The sequence below is a fragment of the Clupea harengus genome, unplaced genomic scaffold, assembly GCF_900700415.2.
Source record: "Clupea harengus unplaced genomic scaffold, Ch_v2.0.2, whole genome shotgun sequence".
In the NCBI taxonomy this organism is placed as follows: domain Eukaryota; kingdom Metazoa; phylum Chordata; class Actinopteri; order Clupeiformes; family Clupeidae; genus Clupea; species Clupea harengus.
The window spans coordinates 3,260-25,002 of NW_024880279.1; the positions used below are offsets into that span (position 1 = coordinate 3,260).

At 40.1% G+C, this 21,743-nt stretch overlaps 1 protein-coding gene across 1 annotated transcript; it reads right to left on the reverse strand.

Annotated features, from left to right (window-relative positions):
- Positions 1-237: 237 nt before the first annotated feature.
- LOC122131768 (GTPase IMAP family member 4-like) lies at positions 238-13,499 on the reverse strand. Its single transcript, XM_042706436.1, is given in 3 exon segments — positions 238-337; positions 339-1,002; positions 13,460-13,499. Coding segments are annotated over 3 exon segments (792 nt in total). The 5' UTR covers positions 13,488-13,499.
- Between the last annotated feature and the right edge of the window lie 8,244 nt (positions 13,500-21,743).

Genomic DNA, 21,743 nt, shown 5'->3' on the forward strand with positions numbered 1-21,743 from the left:
CAGAAACCATCGGACATGTAAACATGTTGTGTGTAGGCAGTTTTATAAAATTAATACTAAATGGTAATTACTTAATGGAAGCTGGGATAAAAAGTCAAACTCAATGACAGCTGGGATAAAAACTATAAAATAGTTATTGAGACAATAACAATTGCTAGAAAATAGCTGCTTGTAGGATAAATAGTCTCATGAAAGTATACATGCACTCTCTTTCTCTCTCTGTCTTTATCCACTTTCTTACTCCTTTTTCGTTCCCTCTGTTTCTTGATGATGTACTTCTATTTTTCTCTCATATTTGGCCCGTAGCTGTTCCTTCTCTCTCTCAATTTCCTGCTCCCTCTCTCATCATGTTCTCAAACTTCTCTCTAATTGCAGCTTCTGCCTTTTGGAACATCTCGTTGGTGTAACAACCCACACCGTTCTTCTCCACCATCCTGTCAACTTTTCCCATCAGCTCAGTCACCTGTTTGTGATTCTCTTTATCGTTGTTATTGAACACATGATACCGTCCTTCACAGTCAGAGATTAGTTGTTCAATTGCACGACTTCTTTTGATGTACTGTTCAATTGAATGAGTATCTAGATGATCCCCTCTTGTGAAAAGGGTAATGGTAAACTTTTCAGCCCCGGTCCCAAAGGTATCTTTGATGAGTTTCAACGTGTCCCTTTCCTCTTGTGTCATCCTGGTACCAATTGAAAGAATCAGCAAGAACACATGGGGTCCAGGGGCCAGCAAGCTGAAACACTTCACAATTTCTTTTATGACATCTTCATTTGAGACACTTGTATCAAACAGCCCTGGTGTGTCTACAACAGCAACAGATCGGCCATTTACGTGTGCTGTGTCTTTCTGACAACAGGTCGTCTCCGATGTACCCCAAGGTGCAGATTTAAAAGCCTCTTTCCCCAGGATGGTGTTTCCTGTTGCACTCTTCCCAACTCCTGTCTTCCCAATCAGCACGATCCTGACACAATCTGGGGTGCTGTCTGGATTCTGAATGACTACAAAATCAAATGAATGAGAGATAACACCATTTCACTTGTCCATTAATAACCTTCTTTAAAATGTACTGTAAGTAATCAATGAGAAAACTATTAACAGACTGGCCTTGAGCCAGCTCTATGACAGCTATGACAGATTACTATGCAACACTGGCATGTTGTTTATGGGTAGAAGCTCTACCTTTAATAACCCTAGAAACTGTGCTGTATGGGCCACATCCTGAATATCTGGGGTTTTATAACTTCTTTACACTACGGATGGTCTACATTTTTGATAACCACTGAATCTAGAAGGACTTCAGTAGAGTTCAAATATACAAAAGTGGAAATTAGATCCCATAGATCAACACATTCAAGTGCTTCAAGAGGAAAAAATGTAACATGCTTACAATATGTAACATACAGTATATGCTGCTTGATACACTTTTTGTAATAATAACCTTTTGTTTTTTATACCTCCCATTCCATAAATGCAATATTATGGATGTAGCCATGTCTCTGGATGTAGTTGTGGCTATGGACCACTTCATTGCAAAGCAAAATAGGAAAGCAAAATATGTCTTACCCGGTGAACTGTTGAGCTGCTTCATCATCTCCTCAATTTTCTTTTGATTCTGTTCTTCATTTTCCTTTAACTTGTTCTGGTGCTCTTCCTCTCTGTCTTCATCCTCTTTCTTTCTCCTTTTCTTTTCTTCCTCCTTTTGTCTTTTTAATTCTTCCTGAAGCTCTCTGATCTTCCTCTGACTCTCCTCATCCTCTTTCTGCCTTCTTTCTGTTTCTTCTTTTCTTGCTTTAGTCCACTCCCTTTCTTGCTTTTCCCAAGCATGCTTCATCTCTTCTATCTTTTCTGCATGTTTGTTCTCCATTCTCTCTCTTTCTTTCCTTTCTTGTTCTCTTCGTGCTTCTTCTTTAGAGTCCCTTTCTTTTCTTGCTCTTTCCTTCTCAGTATCAAAGTCTTCTTTCATTTTCTTTTGCACCTTTTCCCACTCTTCTCTCTCCGTTTGCTGATTTAGTTTTTCTTTCTTTCGTTTATCTTCCCACTCCCGCAACTCTTTCATTTTCTCCTTGTGAATCTCATCAGTCAGCTTTTCAGCATCCTTCACTCTAGCCTCTAACTTCTGTCTCTCCAGTTCCTCCTTCTTCTTCCTAGACCTCTCTTCTTCATCCCTTCGCCTTCTTTCTCGTTCTTGCCATCTCTCAAATTCAGATCTCTCTTTTCTTTGCCTCTCAAGCCATTCCTCGTATTCTTTTGCTGCTCTCTCTTTCTCTTCTTTCAGTTGTTTTTTGTGCTCCATCTCCCACGCTTCTTTCTGTTCCTTATGCTTTCGCTCAACTTCCTCTAAGGTTCTAGTCCATGACCGTCTCTGGTCCTCTTCTATACCTCTCCTCATTTTATCCTCTGCTTCTCTCTCTTCCCTTTCCCTCCTCTCTCTCTCATCTCTTCTTTGAAGTTCCTTCTTGATGTCCTCCTCTTTTTCTCTCAGCAGCTTATCTCTCTCTTCTCTTTCCCTCTGTATTTCTCTTCTCATTTCGTCCATCATTGCTCTAAATTCCTCATGAAATGTAGCCTGGAGCTGTTCCTTCTCCATCTCAATTTCCAGCTCCCTCTCTTTCATCATGATCTCAAACTTCTCTCTAATTGCAGCTTCTGCCATTTGGAACATCTCGTTGGTGTAACAACCCCCACCGTTCTTCTCCACCATCCTGTCAATTTTTCCCATCAGCTCAGTCACCTGTTTGCGATTCTCTTTATCGTTGTTATTGAACACATGATACCGTTCTTCACAGTAAGAGATTGGTTGTTGAATTGCACGACTTCCTTTGATGTAGTTTTCAACTGAAGGATATTTTCGCTTATCCCCTCGAGTGAAAAGCATAATGGTAAACTTTTCAGCCCCGGTCCCAAAGGTTTCTTTGAAGAGATTAAACATCTCCTTTTCCATTGATGTCATCCTGGAATCAATTGCTTGAAGCAGCAAGAACACATGGGGTCCAGGGGGCAGCAATCTGAAACACTTCAGAATTTCTTTCAGGACATCTTCATTTGAGGCACGTGTATTAAACAGCCCTGGTGTGTCTACAACAGCAACAGATCGGCCATTTACTTGTGCTGTGTCTTTCTGACAATGGGTCGTCACTGATGTACTTGAAAGTGAATGTTTAAAAGCCTCTCTCCCCAGGATGGTGTTTCCTGTTGCACTCTTCCCAACTCCTGTATTCCCAATCAGCACGATCCTGACACAATTTTGGGTGCTGTCTGGATTCTGAATGACTACAAAATGAAATGAATGGAGAGATTATAACACCATTTCCATTGTCCATTAAAACGAAATGTAAGTAATCAATGAGAAAGCTGTTATTAACAGACTGGCCTTGAGCTAGCTCTATGACAGCTATGACATATTACTATGCAACACTGGCATGTTGTCTCTGGGTAGAAACCTAAACCTTTAATACCCCTAGAAACTGTGCTGTATGGGTCACATGCTGAATATCTGTGTTTTCACAACTTCTTTACTCTATGTGTGGTGTAAATAAAAACATTTTTGATAATCACTGAATCTAGAAGGACTTCCGTAGAGTTCAAACATAACAAATGTGGAAATTAGATCCCATAGATCAACACATTCAAGAGCTTTCAAGGACTAAAAGGAAAATATGTGACATGCTACATATATGCTGCTTGATACACCTACCATCCCATAAATGCGGTGTGCAAATTATTACATAGAAGAAGGTGAAGTAAATATTTTTAAATGCAATATTATGGATGTAGCAATGTCTCTGGATGTAGTTGCAGCCATGGACCACTATCACATTGCAAAGCAAAATATGTCTTACCTGGTGAGCTGCTCAGCTGCTTCATCTCCTCAATCTCCTTGTTTTTCTTTTCCAACTCTGTCTGGAGCCTGCCTCTCTCCTCTATTTGAGCTTCCACAAACATATCAGAGGTGAAACATTTGTCTGATTTGCTCTTAATCTTCTTGAGCATTTCTGATATCTGCTCATGCCCACCCTCCTGGCTAAGCACAAAGCAACCTTTAGGAAATTGCTGCTCTAGATGTTTTGTCTCTCGCAGGCTATCCTGTACAGGTTTGCCTTTGGGACATGACACATTTGTGTAGAGTATCATAATGTAATCATTCACACAAGGACCAAAAATGGATTGAATCATCTGTAACTCTTCTTTGTCTTCATCAGTAAAGTGACCCTCAGGCAGAGCGAGTAGGAAGGCATTGATCCCAGGTGCACACTGGGAGATGGAATGGTGGCATTTCTCTAGTACCTCTTTCAGTGAGAGAGGCGTTGTGGCAAGACTTGGCACTTCAACCAGAGTGACTGTGTATCCACATACATCAGCTTGCCTCTTCAAAAAGGCTGAACTGAAATCCAGCATTGGGTAAGACCTTGACAGTATGATGTTGCCGATGGATGTCTTTTGGATTCCTTTCCTCCCAAACAGCATCAAATTCATCGGTGGCAAAGATGCTGAGATGGCACGGAAAGAAAATCAATGAGAAAGCTGTTATTAACAGATTGGCCTTGAGCTAGCTCTATGACAGCTATGCCAGATTACTATGCAACACTGGCATGTTGTCTATGGGTAGAAGCTCTACCTAAACCTTTAATACCCCTAGAAACTGTGCTGTATGGGTCACATCCTGAATATCTGTGGTTTTATACTTCTTTACACTACGCATTTTGATAATCACTGAATATAGAAGGACTTCAGTAGGATTTACATATACAAATGTGGAAATTACATCTCATAGATCAACACATTCAAGTGCTTTCAAGGAGTAAGAGGAACATTATTAATATTAGTAGTTGTGAACAATGTCAAATAAATAAAGATATGCAAAACACCCCTGAGGACCATGTTCCAAGCCCATAACATGGGATTCTGCACATTCCAAACCTGAATGAAACAGACAACTGACTACGGATACTATTATTCACTTCCATTCATTTCTAGGTTGTTAGGCTGAGTGCTGTATCAAAACTAATGTTTCATAATCAGTGGTGCATATGGGCAGACAGATATTAAGCTAGGGAAAACAGAATACTACTTCAAAGAGAAACTGGCCTTTCTCCTCTGTAATTAGATGTGTGATCCACATGTTGGTGAAGTGAACGAAGTTGTTAGCAACCACTATTTCAATAAAAAATGTAGGATACCTGTTATCAATTTGTTGTTGTTGTTACTGTTACATACCTGCTATTGGTGATCGCCATCTCAGCACCTTTCCAATCTTGCCTTAATGGTTGACAGGCAGGTATTGAGAGATGGTGGATGTGTGTTTGGATCAATGGATGGATTGACATTAAGACAAAATAAAAAATTGTTGGGATTTCAGTTAGAATCACAACACACCTGTTTGTACAATACAGTATGCATACATGCCATAATTTGAAATCACAAATCTTGGTGGCCTTACCCTTCAAACATTTTTTGGGGAATAATACTATATCCTAGTTGCAAACATTAGTATTTCAAGCAGGAAATGAGTAGAGAAATGAGAAAGAAAAAGTCTGATTACTTTTTACTGGACTATTAATGGCTTCAGAACTGATGGAAGCAATGGGCCCATGGGACTACTTACAAACAATTTCAGGATTTGGTTTCTGGCTTTGTTGCTGAAATGTCTCAGATACATCTACAAACATGTCTCGGAAAAGGGACTGTTTTTCAGCTCTAGCCATTATATTGTCAATCTTTTCCAGAATTTCTGCTTGAATATGGTGATATTCATGTTTTCTGTTAAATCTGTAACACCCTCCTCCACAGACTTGTATCAGACAACGCAAGGCATCACTCACTGTTATCAACACTGCTACCAACTTTTGCTACAATCTTCATCTTTAGGTAATAACTTCACTACAAGGGTATGTTCTAAAGCAGGGGTGGGCAATTCATTTCCCCAAGGGGCCACATGAGATAGTGGGACTGTTGTGGAGGGCCGGACCAATAGGCTGAACTCAATTCTGCTCAATATAAGTTGTATCTCTTTATAAAAAAAACATTAAATTGTATGGTTTTGATTAACTGCTACTGGTAAGAGTAGATGTTACATTTAGGCAATCAAAAAAATTTGGTGCAGGCATAGTAAAAACGCCAACATTATTTAATCAACATTTAATCAACATTCACCAAAACGATTTTGAAAATGAGCATGTTTTTGCAGTATTAAAGGTGTTCCCAGACAATCAATACACATGGCACACACACACACGAGAGCAAGCTTGCAATGCAATAGTATAAGTATACAAATTAATAGTAATATCAAGTTTTATCAGCGCAAATGGTCGCAGGCACGCCCACACGCACGGCCTACGGAAATAAAAAAACATCCCGCTTATTATACAGTTACTTGCCAAAACAATAGAAGACATTTCTCCAAAATATCGCTTTTTAATGATTTTGTTGCCGTTTAGTTCTTCACGCAAATGCGAAGCAACCCACCTTCTGACTTCAAGTTTCAATGACTTTCAGTTACGTTAAATGACCGGACTACTTGCGTTGCGGAATGATATGAAAGATGTGAATTAGAAGCACAAAACCCGTTGCCAATAACAGAAGTCATACATTTTTCGCAGCAGTGAATATAAAGAAATTACAGACCTGCGAACGTTGGGATGGCCCATTCAAATCAACGAAACTTTTTGGAACATTCTGCAGAGCCGTATAATAAGTACAGGTATTTACGTTTCATTCCTAATTTACAATTGACCTCTGCGGGCCGCACTTTGCCCAGATCTGTTCTAAAGCCTGATCGAGCACAGAACATTATTCACTAGGTGGCGCCACTCCACAAATGAATCGTAGTTAGTGTAATGGGCCTCCTAGAGGCCAGCCTGCCATAAACAATTTTTGGTAAAGCGGGTTGTGAGCTAATGACCAAAAAGTGCTTTGACCCCTAGCTCACTTCAAGGGGCGCTAGCACCAAGGGCAACGCACACCTAGGGACACAAACCGTATCAGACAACCAAAACCCAGTTTCATGTAGATTGGTGAAGTGTACATCTATATGATCATCAACCACAAATTGGTGTAAAAAAAAATAAAAAATAACTAGGGCTGTCAATAGAAAAAAAAAAAAAACGAATTAATTAATCGCATATTTTGAAATTAATGAATCGCGATTAATCGCGATAAAAAGTTTGTTTTTCTTCTTAAGACTAAATCTTATAAATAAACGAGTAATCACTTCAGACAGTGTGTGTTTTAGACACTGTTGTTTAATTGGATTTTTTTTTTAACACAATGGTGCCCCTCGACGGTAAATCGTAAGAATTTTCCCCTGAATCACCTCATTCAGCCCACTGTCCTCAACTATGTTGATGGGCCGACAGTCACCGGCAACCCAAATGGTAACCTTTTCACGGACTGGTCTAGTTATTTTCCTAGAGAAGTTGTGGAGTGTGGGTTGGCGATCATCTAACCTGGGACTGCTTTCTGTCTGGATTCTTTGCATTAAGGTGATAACTTCTAGACGAGCTGCTTCTGTGATAGCTAAATTCAGCTTTGTCAATTGTTCAGTCATTTTGGCTCTTAAAACAGAGACTTTCCGCCCAACAATCCCTCAGCTCTCTCCATTTTCAACTACCGCAGTGGTTCTCAAACTTTTTCTGTCATTCCCCACTTTGAACAAGGGGGGCTTTTCAAGCCCCACCTGTCCCTCATCGCTCCCATAAAATGGTAGGCCAAGCCCCCTACTTACGGGCTACATTGCCCGAGGGGACACAGGTCTGGCCTGATGTAATTTCCCAATCCTATCCCCACCTCTTCTCCGCCTCGCTTCCTGTCGTAACTTCATGTCCTATCCAAATAATTATTATTATTTTTTATTTTTTTAAAGTTGCGTTAATTGCGTTAAAATATTTTATCGCGTTAATCATGCTCACCTCTTCCACTACACTCTCCTCCTGCTCCTGCTCTTCAACTACACGCTCCTCCTGCTCTTCAACTACACTCTCTTCCTGCTCTTCAACTACACTCTCCTCCTGCTCTTCAACTACACTCTCCTCCTGCTCTTCAACTACACGCTCCTCCTGCTCTTCAACTACACTCTCTTCCTGCTCTTCAACTACACTCTCCTCCTGCTCTTCAACTACACTCTCCTCCTGCTCTTCAACTACACTCTCCTCCTGCTCCTCAACTACACTCTCCTCCTGCTCTTCAACTACACTCTCTTCCTGCTCTTCAACTACACTCTCCTCCTGCTCTTCAACTACACTCTCCTCCTCCTCCTGCTCTTCAACTACACTCTCCTCCTGCTCCAGCTCTTCAACTACACTCTCCTCCTGCTCCTGCTCTTCCACTTCACTCTCCTCCTTCTCTTCAACTACACTCTCCTCATGCTCCTGCTCTTCAACTACACTCTCCTCCTGCTCTTCAACTACACTCTCCTCCTGCTCCTCAACTACACTCTCCTCCTGCTCTTCAACTACACTCTCCTCCTGCTCCTGCTCACTGTCTCTCCTCGACCCCCCTGTCACACGCCTGCTCCTCTGCCTGGCAGTGTCCATGGCCCGCCACCTCTACTCCTCCTGTTGCTGCACAATGTCCGGTACTGTAGATGTTGAAGCTACTGCCCCCCTGTAGCAAACATGTCTGTTACATTTGGCGGCATCCACCTCTAGATTCATTTTTTGGGGGCCCACAGAAAGAAAATGAACCAATGGGCTGGTGCCCCTGCTTTATGGGCCGGACATTGGCCATAATTTTAAATGAGAAGTAGAAATGAATTAAATAATATCTGCCCCAAGGTGCGTCGGTCCAGCGGGAAAATGCCCCCTTGGCCAGATTACCAGTCGACCTCTTCCACAGGGTGATGTATTATTTCTACTCACAGATGACTTTGATAAGAATAAGATCCCCACCCCCAAGTTTTCCAAAAATAGATGACATACTTTGAGGTAAAAGCTGCTAATTTTGCCAAAAGGTGACAATTTTATATTCGTTCTGTCTGTCTGTCTGTCTGTCTGTCTGTCTGTGTTGGTTAGCAAGAACAATGAGACGAGAGACAAGGAGAGGACAGTAACAGAAGAGTCTCTGTCACTCTTTAATGGGAAATTAAATTGAAGATATTAGTGTTTTTGTGAAAACCAAGCAGAGTATGTTATTGTGCACTTTAAAAAAATGCACTATAATAATCGGGGGCCTCGTTTATGAAACAGTGCTTAGATTTCCCACTAAAACTTGGGAACAACTACAAAAGCATACGGATACGGCTTAGAAAAGAAATCATGATGTATGAGATGATCCATTATGAAACAAGTAGGCTACATGCACCAAATTGTCACATCATGCTTCAATGTTTGGTTATAAGTAATGTTCTTTGATGTTTTGTAAGCCACTTTGGCACAATCCCATCTCTTGCGTCAATGAGGCCCCTAGGTCTACAAAATGGGTATAGTCAAGTCTGAAACTTGTCCCATGAAGCCAGAAACAACAATGTAAGATTTTGTCGTTCAGTGGAGAGAGGGTTAACGTAAGCTTTCTAAAATCAGGGGTTCCAATCTTTCACCAAAGGTTCTCCTATACTAAGAAAATACTTACCTATCCCTGTTTCCAGGCACACCGTACTGATGCCAATGTCATTATAATGCTCCTTATTTGCTAAATCCAATGCATATATGTATAGATTCTATATCAGTTAGCCCAAATAAGCCCAATAAAAACAGACATTTTCGTCACTATGCACGTCTTCTCCGTCCAGTGTTTCCAAGCTTATCCTACTTACTATTTGGGCGGTCCAAAGAGTTTGAGTGATCGCTTGAGTCTGAGCTTTGCCCACGTCTTGAAGGTTTGTTTGACACTTTAGCCAATTTTTAAGTACATTTTAGTCAGATTGTCAACTATGTCAAAATATTTTCCCTAAAAGAAAATAAAGAAGGCTTCATTGTCCAAGCATGAACAATTACAATTTTTTATATTTCACTCCTGTTTCAATGTAGCCTAATTATAGTTTTTCAGCAAACTCACAGTAATTGATAGACCCTAATTGCGAACTGTAACCTCAGTCATTTCTGGGATTGATTGTTTATTTAATCTTCCATTTGATTTTCTTATTTCAATGTCATTTTCAGCCAATTTTCACATGTAGTATGACTAGGCCTACATGACACACTATTTGAGAACTACAACTTTCAGAATGACACGGAATATGAATGCAAATGTATTGTGAGGGAACGCAAAAATACCTTCGATATTAACAGATGAAGCGCTAACGTTAGCCGTGCTGCTGTTGCTTGGTTGAGATTCATTAACGTTATCGTCACTCCGTAGGGCATCGAATATGTGACATTTCTGCAAAGTTATTGCATGCTGTGTGGACAAATGTTTCTGCATATTGGTAGTAATTCCCCCCTTTGACGAAATAAACATTTGACAAGCATTGCAAGTGGCCCTGTTGTCATCTTTTCGCATGAAATAAAACCACACTTTTGAACGCCTTTGACTAGACGCCATGTTGGCTGCGGTCTAAACAAAACAAGGCTGCGTGCGTGTGACATCATCGCGCATGCACAACGGCACTGGAATCGATAGTGGAACTGTTTAGGACTTTGGCTAACGATTCCAAGGAATCGCTCCACTGGGAACTGGTTCTCAACAAGAACCGGTCCTCGATTCCCATCCCTACTGAGGAATGGTTGTTTGCCTATGCAACATTAATGTGAGTGGAAGAGGACCTCTAGTGGTCACTAATGTCTCTGCAATGAGAACCTCTATACGTATGCTAGGGATGTGCATCTCCATCACTGAGGACGATGCGATACACATCTCGATGCATTGCCAACGATCCGATACATTAAAGATACATAAAAGCAGCTACTAATGCGATACGATACGATTCACCCCTATCACGATGCAGTGCGATTCGACACGATGTGATTCAACGAGATGCGATGCAAAAGAATATAATTCTATGCAATTTAATATGGTACATAATGATTCATTTATTTGTCAGACAACAAATCAATAACAAGGTCTCTGACAAATCTTTGCTGTTTTGCTGCACACTTTTTTGATCCGGGCCATTGCATCGTGAGCTTTTATGCCGATGCATCGATGCGAACCGGTGAATCTTCCCATCCCTACTATATGCCCTTCAGTTTCAAGATTTCAACAGTTTTTTAACCATTTCTATGATATTTTACTTGACACTGCCAAAAAAAGGTTCCAAATATGCAATTGCAGATTTGTTTCTAAAGTTGAGAGGATGAGGGTGCTAGTACAATCCTCAGCTGTACAGACTGACCTCAAGAAACGTTAGTTCCTCTAGTATCAGTTGGGTCGAAATGGATTTTATTATATTTTGTTTGTTTAAATAACCATGGGCATAAATGGAAACCTAAGTTTAATTATTTGCCAAAATAAACGTTTCCAGCATTTTATCAGGTAGGCAACAGTTTACGTAGAATTATATAATTATTTAAAATTATTAGTCATTCAGTATACCATCCAAAAGTCCTAATTTTTAGATTGAAAGCTACATTCTAAAATTCTCACTCATTTCACATGAAGTAACTCACCATTTGAAGGGCTGCCGGTGGTTTCCTCCATAGAGATAAGACCAAGAGAAGGCACAGACTCTAACACTGTAAGCAAAACTAAATTCAGTTCTTGCAGTTCTTTCTCTGAGGGTCTTTTGTGAGTGCACAGACCACCACCAAGGTAAAAGGCATTGCAAATAACAGGCATTCACCAACTGTCCTCCTATACTAAAAAAATACTTACCTACACCATACTGATGCCAAAGGAATTATAATGCTTTTCATTTGCTAAATCCAATGCCTCTATGTGTAGATTCTGTATCAGTGTGCCCAAATTACGCCAGTGAAAACAGATGTTGGGCATCACTATGCAGGTCTTCTCTTTACAGTGTTTCAAAGCTTATCCTACTTACTGTTTGAGCGGTCGAAAGAGTTTGAGTGATCACTTGAGTCTGAGCTGTTCCCTCCTCTTGAGGGTTTGTATGACTCTGTAAAAAAACTGAAAAGGTTATTTAAGCTAAGTGTTATGTACATTTTAGTCAAATTGCCAACTATGTCAAGACATATACCCTAAACGGAAATGAGGAAAGCTTTTTTGTTCAGGCAGGCAAAAATTTGTTTTGTAGTGGCTGACTTGGCTGCCCTGAGTGTTTTCTTAGATGGGGTGTACTTTGAATGAGGCTTAGTATAATTAATATAGTTAACCATAATGCAAGTCCTCTCTGAGGAGGCATTGCTATGTGGAATGCAAAGTAATGCCTTCATCAGCCTAGCCAGCTGAATGAAGCGCTCATCTTTCCCTACAAGGCCCCAGAATCTGGCTGAATAATCACAAAAGGAAAACGAGATGTTGTTTTTGGCGACTAACATTGACATTTTCATGTGTACCAGCAGGCCTAGGGGACAAGAGACCACCTGTCGGTACTGGCCTGCTTCACGCGGGCTGAGGAGGATGTTCCTCCCTTCATCATTTATATGGAACATTACCCCAGAGGTCTCTACACCCAAGGAGGACCACCGGGTGCCCTGTATGTAAGTCGCCTGCAGGGCACATTGACGGGGAGCTCCTCAAATTTCATCGCCCATGCCCACAGGGAGCGCCCTCTGCTCCTTACTTGTGATGGACACAAGAGCCACCTCACGGTGGAGGTGATAGTGGTGGCAAAGAAAGAGGGTGCCACATTCCTGTGTTTTCCACCGCATTGCTCCCACGTTTTGCAGCGCCTGGACGTGGGATTCTTTGGCCCTTTAAAGGCAGAGTTTGCCAAGGTGGCTGGCAATCTCTGCCACTATAACAACTCTTTTGTGGTGAATCAGGCCCATTTTGCCAAAGTTTTCTGCCACCCGTACCAGGGACTAAAAGACAGGGGCATTGTTGTGGAGGGCTTCAGGAAGTGTGGCTTCAGTATCGGAAGATAAGGGATCATCATGTCCTCTGTGGAGCCTTGATTTTTTTTTTTTTTTTACTTTTATGTTCTTATTTAATTGATGTATTAATTTATTATATTACATACATTTTCTTATTTATTAAAAATTATCAAATTAATAATAATAATTAATAATATAAATTATGAATAAATAACATGCATAATCATGCCATGTTTGTTTGTATGTGTATAAGTAAATAAACTGCAACTGGATCAGGTAAAAAAAAATCCCAAAACACACAAAAATAACACCACTTGACAAACATGATTACAATATGTAAAATATATGGTGCTTGATACACTTTTAGTAATTATAACATGTTGTTTTTTCACACCTCCCATTCCATAAATGCTGTGTCCAAATTATTACATAAGAAAATGTGAAGTAAATATTTATAAATGCAATATTATGGATGAAGCCATGTCTCTGGATGTAGATATGTGTCTGGATGTAGCCATGTCTCTGGATGTAGTTGCAGCTATGGACCACTACATTGCTCAGCAAAATAGGAAAGCAAAATATGTCTTACCTGGTGAGCTGTTTAGCTGCTTCATCATCTCCTCAATTTTCTTTTCCAACTCTGTCTGGAGCCTCCCTCTCTCCTCTATCCGAGCTTCCACAAACATATCAGTGGTGAAACATTTGTCTGATTTGCTCTTAATCTTCTTGAGCATTTCTGATATCTGCTCATGCCCACCCTCCTGGCTAAGCACAAAGCAACCTTTATGACATCGCTGCTCTAGATTTGTGTTTTCTTGCAGACTATCCTGTAAAGGTTTGCCTTTGGGACATGACACACTTGTGTAAAGTATCATAATGTAGTCTTTCACACGAGGACCAAAAATGGATTGAATCCTTTGTAACTCCTCTTCGTCTTCATCAGTAAAGTGACCCCCAGGCAGAGCGAGCAGGAAAGCATTGATCCCAGGTGCACACTGGGAGATGGAACGGTGGCACTTCTCTAGTACCTCTTTCAGTGAGAGAGGCGTTGTGGCAAGACTTGGCACTTCAACCAGAGTGACAGCATATCCACATACTTCAGCTTGCCTCTTCAAAAAATGTGAACTGAAATTTAAATTTGAGTGAGACTGTGATAGTATGATGTTGCCGATGGATGTCTTTTGGATTCCTTTCCTCCCAAACAGCATCAAATTAATCGGTGGCAAAGATGCTGAGATGGCACGGAAAGAAAAAGTTGTAAACATAAATATGAATCAGCCTGGCTGCTAATCTGGATTTCACATTCAGTTATTATTGCATATATCAACCTTTTTCATCATGTAATCTGTAGGCTGATGAATATACTGCAGAGTGCTTTGCAAACTGTTTAAATATTTGGTACTTTCTCTATTCACAATATCTGCACCATAGTGTTAATTGTAGAGCTGTGAAAAATAACGCGTTAACGCGTTATGATTAAATTACAGGATTAATTAGTTAATTTTTTTAACGCATTTAACGCATGCGCAAAATGAGCTTCCGATATACCCACAATTCCGCCCAATCTGCATTAGTCGCGGCTGTAATGGGAAGTTCGTGTTTAAAAAAAACAAAGATGGAACATTCAATAAAACCAAAGTGATATGCACACTCTGCGGGAGAACGTTATCGTTTCACCGTAGCAATACCAGCCTTAAGTACCACCTCAACGCAATGCATGCGTTGGTCGGCGAGGGGAGTTAAAGTGGAATGCGCCAAACCACCCTCACTGAACAACGTAGGCCGCTCATTAAGTGTGCCCGTGACAAGTTGACTAGCTCAGTTGCCAAATGGATTGCAAAAGCTGTAGACCGATTAATATTGTTGAGGACGCGGGGTTCACCGAAGTTGTGCGAGTGGCAAGCGGGGGATTCGAACATCAAAGCATCGCAAAGTCGCACAATAATGACAAAAATCCACGAGCTGTATGAAGCTGAAAAGAAAAAAAGGAAAATGACTCGGCTGCTACGAAACATTAGGCGCTGACAGGGGATCACTGGACTTCTGTGAGTAACGATAACTACCTGGGTGTAACTGCACATCTAATCACCGACGAATGGAAGTTAAAGTCGTTTACACTAACGTGCATGAAAACAGAAGAGCTCCACTTTGCAGAGGCATGTGCACAACAGTTCCAAACTGTTGCAAGCAACTGGGCAATTGAAGACAAAACGACCACTATAGGGATAGACAGTGCACGTAATATGATAGCCGCGGCTAGACTACTGTAAAAGGGCATTTAGAGGCATTAGATTGTGCCATGGTGTGGTTGATGGTTGTTTGACGAAAAAAGAGAAAAATGTTCAAACATCCTATAAAAACAATGGCTAAGAAGCCCAAATCATTTCTGTTTGATTCAAAAAGAAAAGAAAAATGTTTTGTTCAACCATACAATGGCTAAGAATCCCAAATTCTGTTTAGGATGAAGATTATATTAATGTTAGATAACTGCTAAAGAACTGCTCAGTTGCAGCACCATTGTTTTTTTTTATGAATAAAAAAAGAAAACATGTTAAATGTATATATCTGTCTTTTGTCATAAATCTTTTTGTTCTCACAAAAATATACCGAGAAAATATGTGATTAATCATGATTAATCCACAGAAACCTGTGATTAATCTGATTAAAAATTTTAGTCATTTCACAGCCCTAGTTAATTGCAAACAATCATTTAGATTTTTTCCCTCTAAAATGGTGTATAGTAGCGTTTTTAATGGCAGGGTAATACGATACCTTTCTAGTATCGGTATTCTGTACCAGACCTGACACAAACTCACAGTGAAATTTAACAGATTGACGACGCTAATATGCTTTGCTATGTTTCCTTATTTAATTATTATTATTGTAGAAGATGAATGCAATTAATCAAAGCCGTGTTTGCAGTTTTGTATTTCATTTGTTCAATAAAATATTAACATTTATTTTCATCTGGTGCCTTTTCCAGGAAAACCCATCATTGGACTCACAAAGACGAGCTAAGGTTGCTGGTACTGACTTCAATCACATGAAATAAAAAATCTAATTTAATCAAGTGTCTCAATCAAGTCTCTCTTTTAGACCTTTCTCTGCACCCTCTGTTGCTCGTGGGAGCAGTAAATGGGTTTCCCATTCTTGCTCTTGTAATAAATCAAGAACACAAACGCCCCTCAGGAGCATGTTCCAAGCCCATAACATGGGTTTCTGCACATTCTAAACCTGAATAAAACAGACAACTGACTACGATACTATTATCCACCTCCATTCATTTCTAGGTTCTTAGTCTGAGTGCTATATCAAAACTAATGTTTCATAATCAGTGGTGCACATGGGCAGACAGATATGACGCGAGGGAAAACAGAATACTACTTCAGAGAGAAACTGGCCTTGATCCTCTGACTGCTGTGCTCCACATGTTGATGAAGTAAAGGAAGTTGTTAGCAACCACTGTTTTGCTAAAACACATATAAGATAACTTTGAGGTGTTACATACCTGCTTTTGGTGATAACCGTGTGAAGGCTTTCCCTTAATGGTTGACAGGCAGGTATTGAGAGATAGTAGATGTGTGTTTGGATCAATTTATGGATGGATGTAGAGAAAGACAAAACAAAAAAATAGTTGGGATTTCAGTTAGAATCACACCACACCTGTTTATACAGTACAGTACACATACATGCCATAATTTGTATCATAACTTACTCTTCAAAGATTTCTTCTCTTTTCCGTTGAGTTCAGCGTGCTTGGACAAACTTGCTGTTAGATTGTGGAAGACAGAGACATGGAACATTAAGTCAAGCAAGTCTGTGGAATAATACTATATCCTAGTTGCAAACATTAGTATTTCAAGCAGGAAAACAATAAGAGTAAAGCAATAAGAAAGAAAAAGTGACTACTTCTTATTGGACTATTAATGGCTTCAAAACTGATGGAAGCAATGGGTCCATGGGATTACTTACAAACAATTTCAGGATTTGGTTTCTGTCGTTGAAATGTCTCAGATGCATCGTCAAAGAAAAGGGACTGTTTTTCAACCGTAGTTATTATATTGTCAATCTTTTCCAGAATTTCAACTTGCATGTGGTCCTCTCCATGTTTTCTGTTCAATCGGTAACACCCTCCTCCACAGACTTGTATCAGACAACGCAAGGCATCACTCTCATTGTCATCAACAGTTCTACCAAAATAATTTTCATCTTCATCTTCAGGTAAGAACTTCACTAAAAGGGTACGTTCCAAAGCCTGATCAAGCACAGAGGTCAAGATCGTCTCCACTCTCTTACGGTCATCTTCTGTGAAGTCTTGAGGTTGTGCAACCAAAATATATGCCTGAGGACCTGGACCACATAGGGAGACACATTCTTTCACGCTCTGCTGTAAGTCTTCCAGTGTGAGCTGACTACTGATCAGATTTGGGGTGAGGACAACAGTCAGGTGTTTGTCATCCACCAATTCTTCTGCAGCTATACACTGGTTTGGAGGTGCTTGACTTCCAAATGCATAGCTGCCCAGAATAACGTTACCCACATGGCTTTTCTCTGACCACTCCTTCCCGAAAATTACGATCCCCACTAGAAAAAAAGACATTAGATTGACACATTAGCTTTTCACTAAGCATAGCCGTGACGCTATTTTTAAACAGCTGGTACCAGATCATCAGATCTCTAAAATAAGCACCAAACAAGACTGGATCCTGTGTTAGCTGTCATAGACCCGTAAAGCTGCTAGTCTAAAAGCTGGATCACCTGAAAACAGGGACCAGTGTGTGATAACCTAGTCATGGCTGATCACTAACATCACATTTTGTTCTTCCCTACAACTACTTCATCAGTGTCACATTTTAATGGAAGTGCCTTGTAGAGGCACACAGGGTTCAGTGTTTGATTGCAAAAGTGAATTGTGTATGTGGTGATTTGTAAAAAGGTAGGACATTGAAAACTGATTGTAAAGCAATACAAATGTTTGTGGTTTACCAGACGAAACTGGGGTTTTAAGTGTCAGCACATTATCCAATTTCATAGCACCGGATTTGAAGGAAGGACTGCATGTTGGGACACTACGTCAGCTGTAGACAACAGCATGATCTTGAAGGCTTCTACTGAGATGCTGGTGAATGTATCTGTACAGGGGTGCAAACTCATTGGGGGGGGAAAGGGTGACAAACATGCAAACCCCCCCAGATGGCCCACCACAATCGGTCAGACACCACCCACCAGTAGACCACCCACCAGTACACCACCCACCAGTACCCCACCAACCAGTACACCAGTACACCACCCACCAGTACCCCACCAACCAGTACACCAGTACACCACACCATCCTTTGCGGTCCCGTAAATATGCATACCTACTGCACTATTCCTCCAAACCCCTACTAAGATGAGTAGTAAGTGGACTAGTGTGCTCATTCGCTATTGACTGACTCCTTGGAGATCAGAGGTGGCCATGGAGTATATAATCTATAGTTGTCTGTACCACGTTGGGCTACTTCTAGCTGCATAGTAGCTTGAGCTGCTAAAGCTCAAGGCTACCTAGCTTTTGAGTAACGGTCAAGGTGACCTACGTTAGTTTAATAATTTACATAAGTAAACATTTATTTTTTACTAAACAAGGGGATATTGTGTCTTTCATTAGTTATGGCTATACTGTTGGATTGGTCTATTTGGGATTTGAAAATTATAGGGAAATTAGGATTATTTAAGTGTGGTTCAAAGAGTTAATTCATTGAACACTATGAAATTAAAACAAACCTGTTTGGGTATAACAATACCAATTTCAAAGTCTTTATGAATACTCATTAGTCCACTTTCTCTCTTAAGATGGTGAATGTTTGGGGACATGTCCACTATCTCTCTTAAGATGGTGAATGTTTGGGGACATGTCCACTATCTCTCTTAAGATGGTGAATGATTGGGGACATGTCCACTATCTCTCTTAGGATGGTGAATGATTGGGGACACGGGCAGAAATGGAGGGCAAAGTTTTGTAAAAACATTTAAATCAAACATTTTATCAGGTAGGCAACGGTTTACTTATAATTATAAGTTATTCTGAATTATCAGTCATTCAGTATACCACCCAAAATTCCTCATTTTTAGATTGAAAGTTACGTTCTAAAATTCTCACTCTTTCACATGAACTGACTCACCATCTGAAGGGCTGCCAGTGGGTTCCTCCATAGAGGCTGTGCTTTCCCTTGGTCTTGAGGGATTTATCTCTGACGCTGTAAGCAACAAGAAATAAGTCTTTCAGGAAAATAAATCATATTTCAGTTCTTACACTCTGAAGGTCTTTTGTGAGTGTACAGACCACCACCAAGTTAAAATACATTGCAGATAAATTGCAAATAATGAGATGTTAGGGAATTTTTTCACCCTTTTACCAGGACTGTATTAACCTCAGAATTAAGACACACACAACCAAGAATATAATAAATAATTTACTTTTACTCTGGCAAAGAGGAGTGCATTGGTTCCAGACCGCTGTTCCCACATACACTCCTACAAAAGGAGTGCAGTGTTTCAGACCGCTGTTCAACCCATCACTGACTTCTCTGGTAAAATTTAACAGACTTCATATTCACAGAAGATGTTCACAGTTCATACAGGAAAACACTCCCATCTTGTACCATCCCGTCCTTGGTTCCCAGAGATAAGAATGTTTACCTACCCCCAAAAACCCTGACTCTGGGTCTTACAACAATAAATCAGTCTTAACCTAAACATCTCATGACACGTCTGAATTCCAATCTCCTTTTCTCACAGTTTCATACTTCCTCTCACAGAACAATGGAAAGAGCTGAGACTTCTATTTAACTCTACTAATATCAAACTAACACACATGATAATAATTAAAAAGAAACATTTCTTTCACAAGAGACAATGTCTGTGAAGACATAAGATGTGTATTGGTAACTGAAAAATGTTTTCCTGACTTGACACTGTTTGGATGATCACAGTTATTGAATTACATAATCAGTGGAATGGGATTCCTTTTTGTTTTCTGGGTGTGGAAACTGTAAGAACTTACAAGTTGACAGCAAGAACTGGTGACATAATGGCAGAGAGGTGATAACAGAAACAACACCACAACACTTTTTAGGTCAGAGTCAGGGATTGAACCCAGCCCACTGGATTGCTAACCAAGTGTTTAGCCCGATGAGCAATATAGAACCCAAGCGCAGCGGTAGTGTCAAAATGAATCCAACACTCAGAAGATAGACAAAAAAAACAGGGGAAAAAACAGGACAGATAATTCCAAGGAAATCTAACAAAAGAAACATTCCAAGCAACAAAATTGAATCCACAGACAGCTAACCACAAGAAAGAGAAAACCAAGATTATGTCCAAAGTTAACTGGCAACAGCAAAAAGTATGTGACTAGTCGATAGAACACAAAGACTCAGAGACAACATTCCCAAAAGACCAGGCGTAAATACTCAGGCTAATTGGTCACGTGATCTGTCAATTGAACAGGTGAGTGCAGAAAATGGCGGGAAAAAAGGCAGGAAGTAGACACAAGAGGTGAGCGGTTGGGTCTGAAGCACATGGACAACAAAAATGAACACACATTTAAAAGCTGGGCTATGTGTGTGCAAGCTAGACTGCATGTTTCAATGTATTTGACATCGTGGCTGGCTATAGGGGTGCATGTTACAATGTATTACAATGTATCACAGACTGATACATTTATTTTTTACATTACTCGGGGCACTGCTAACGTCTACACAGACATCCAGTTAGCTTAAGGTTAAAGTTGGTTAGCTAACCTGTTAGTATTGATTACCTACTAACGTAATAAAAAAGGGGGACTTTGGATAAAACACAAGACCCTGACCGAAATATGTTCGTGGCGGTTTAATTGAAGTTTCAGCGTGATGTGTGACTGAGTAACATCTGTTTATTAACAAAGCAAGTTTGGCTATATGTAAATTAAATGTGCACCGTTACCGCGACTATCACTCAAATAACATTCAAACAGCATATTTAAACTATACTACTATACTATACTACTCTGTAGGTCCGCCCTATATTTCAACTTGGAACCCGTAGTCCTACTGTCAGCATTTACTTAAAATTTAACAGTTCAGAAAGTTGATTCATTAAAAATACTGTGGATGCTCTAAATCTGTGCCGATTTAGTTTTTTACTAGCCTATGCTTTGTAAACTGTGGTGTTGTGCACTTTCAATGTAGGTCTGTAGGCTGATTTGCATAATGACAAGCAGATTTGTCTTTAAAAAACACTCAGCAGAAGGCAGGTTTAATTGTTAAAACTTGGTTTCCTCATTTTCTTTACTAAGGTTACATTGTGCTGTTGACTTACAGAATACGCTTAAGTGAAAGCCATCTTATTGATGTCTCTTTTCTGTTGTCTTCATCAGAATACATTTTTAAAGTAATCCTCCCAACCCTGCTAACGATACTATCGCTTTGGTAGAGCAATGTTTAGATTACACACATTAGCCTACAACTAGCTAGTTAACCGTGACGATACAAAAATACAAGAATAACAGGCTCATCTTTGTATTCGTGGCTAGTTTTAAAGTAAAAATCCAAGTTCATTTTGATGGCACACGGTCATGCAAAGTGGATAATCACAGTGTAGTAGGCTACCGATTAGCCACCTTTGATACATTCAGCTCTGGAGGTAAAGAATGTGAGAGCTCATGACGTAACATGACACTACGTCGCCAAAAATATCACCGCCATGAATAACATCGACTTCACACTCTGCTGAAAAGTGAAAATAAACTTAAAAATGCGACAAGGATATGTTGCTGTTACCTTGCAACCCATTTTGAGACTGAAAACACTCAAATGCATTATTAGTTCAACTTAACAAGAGCAGCTTAACTCACA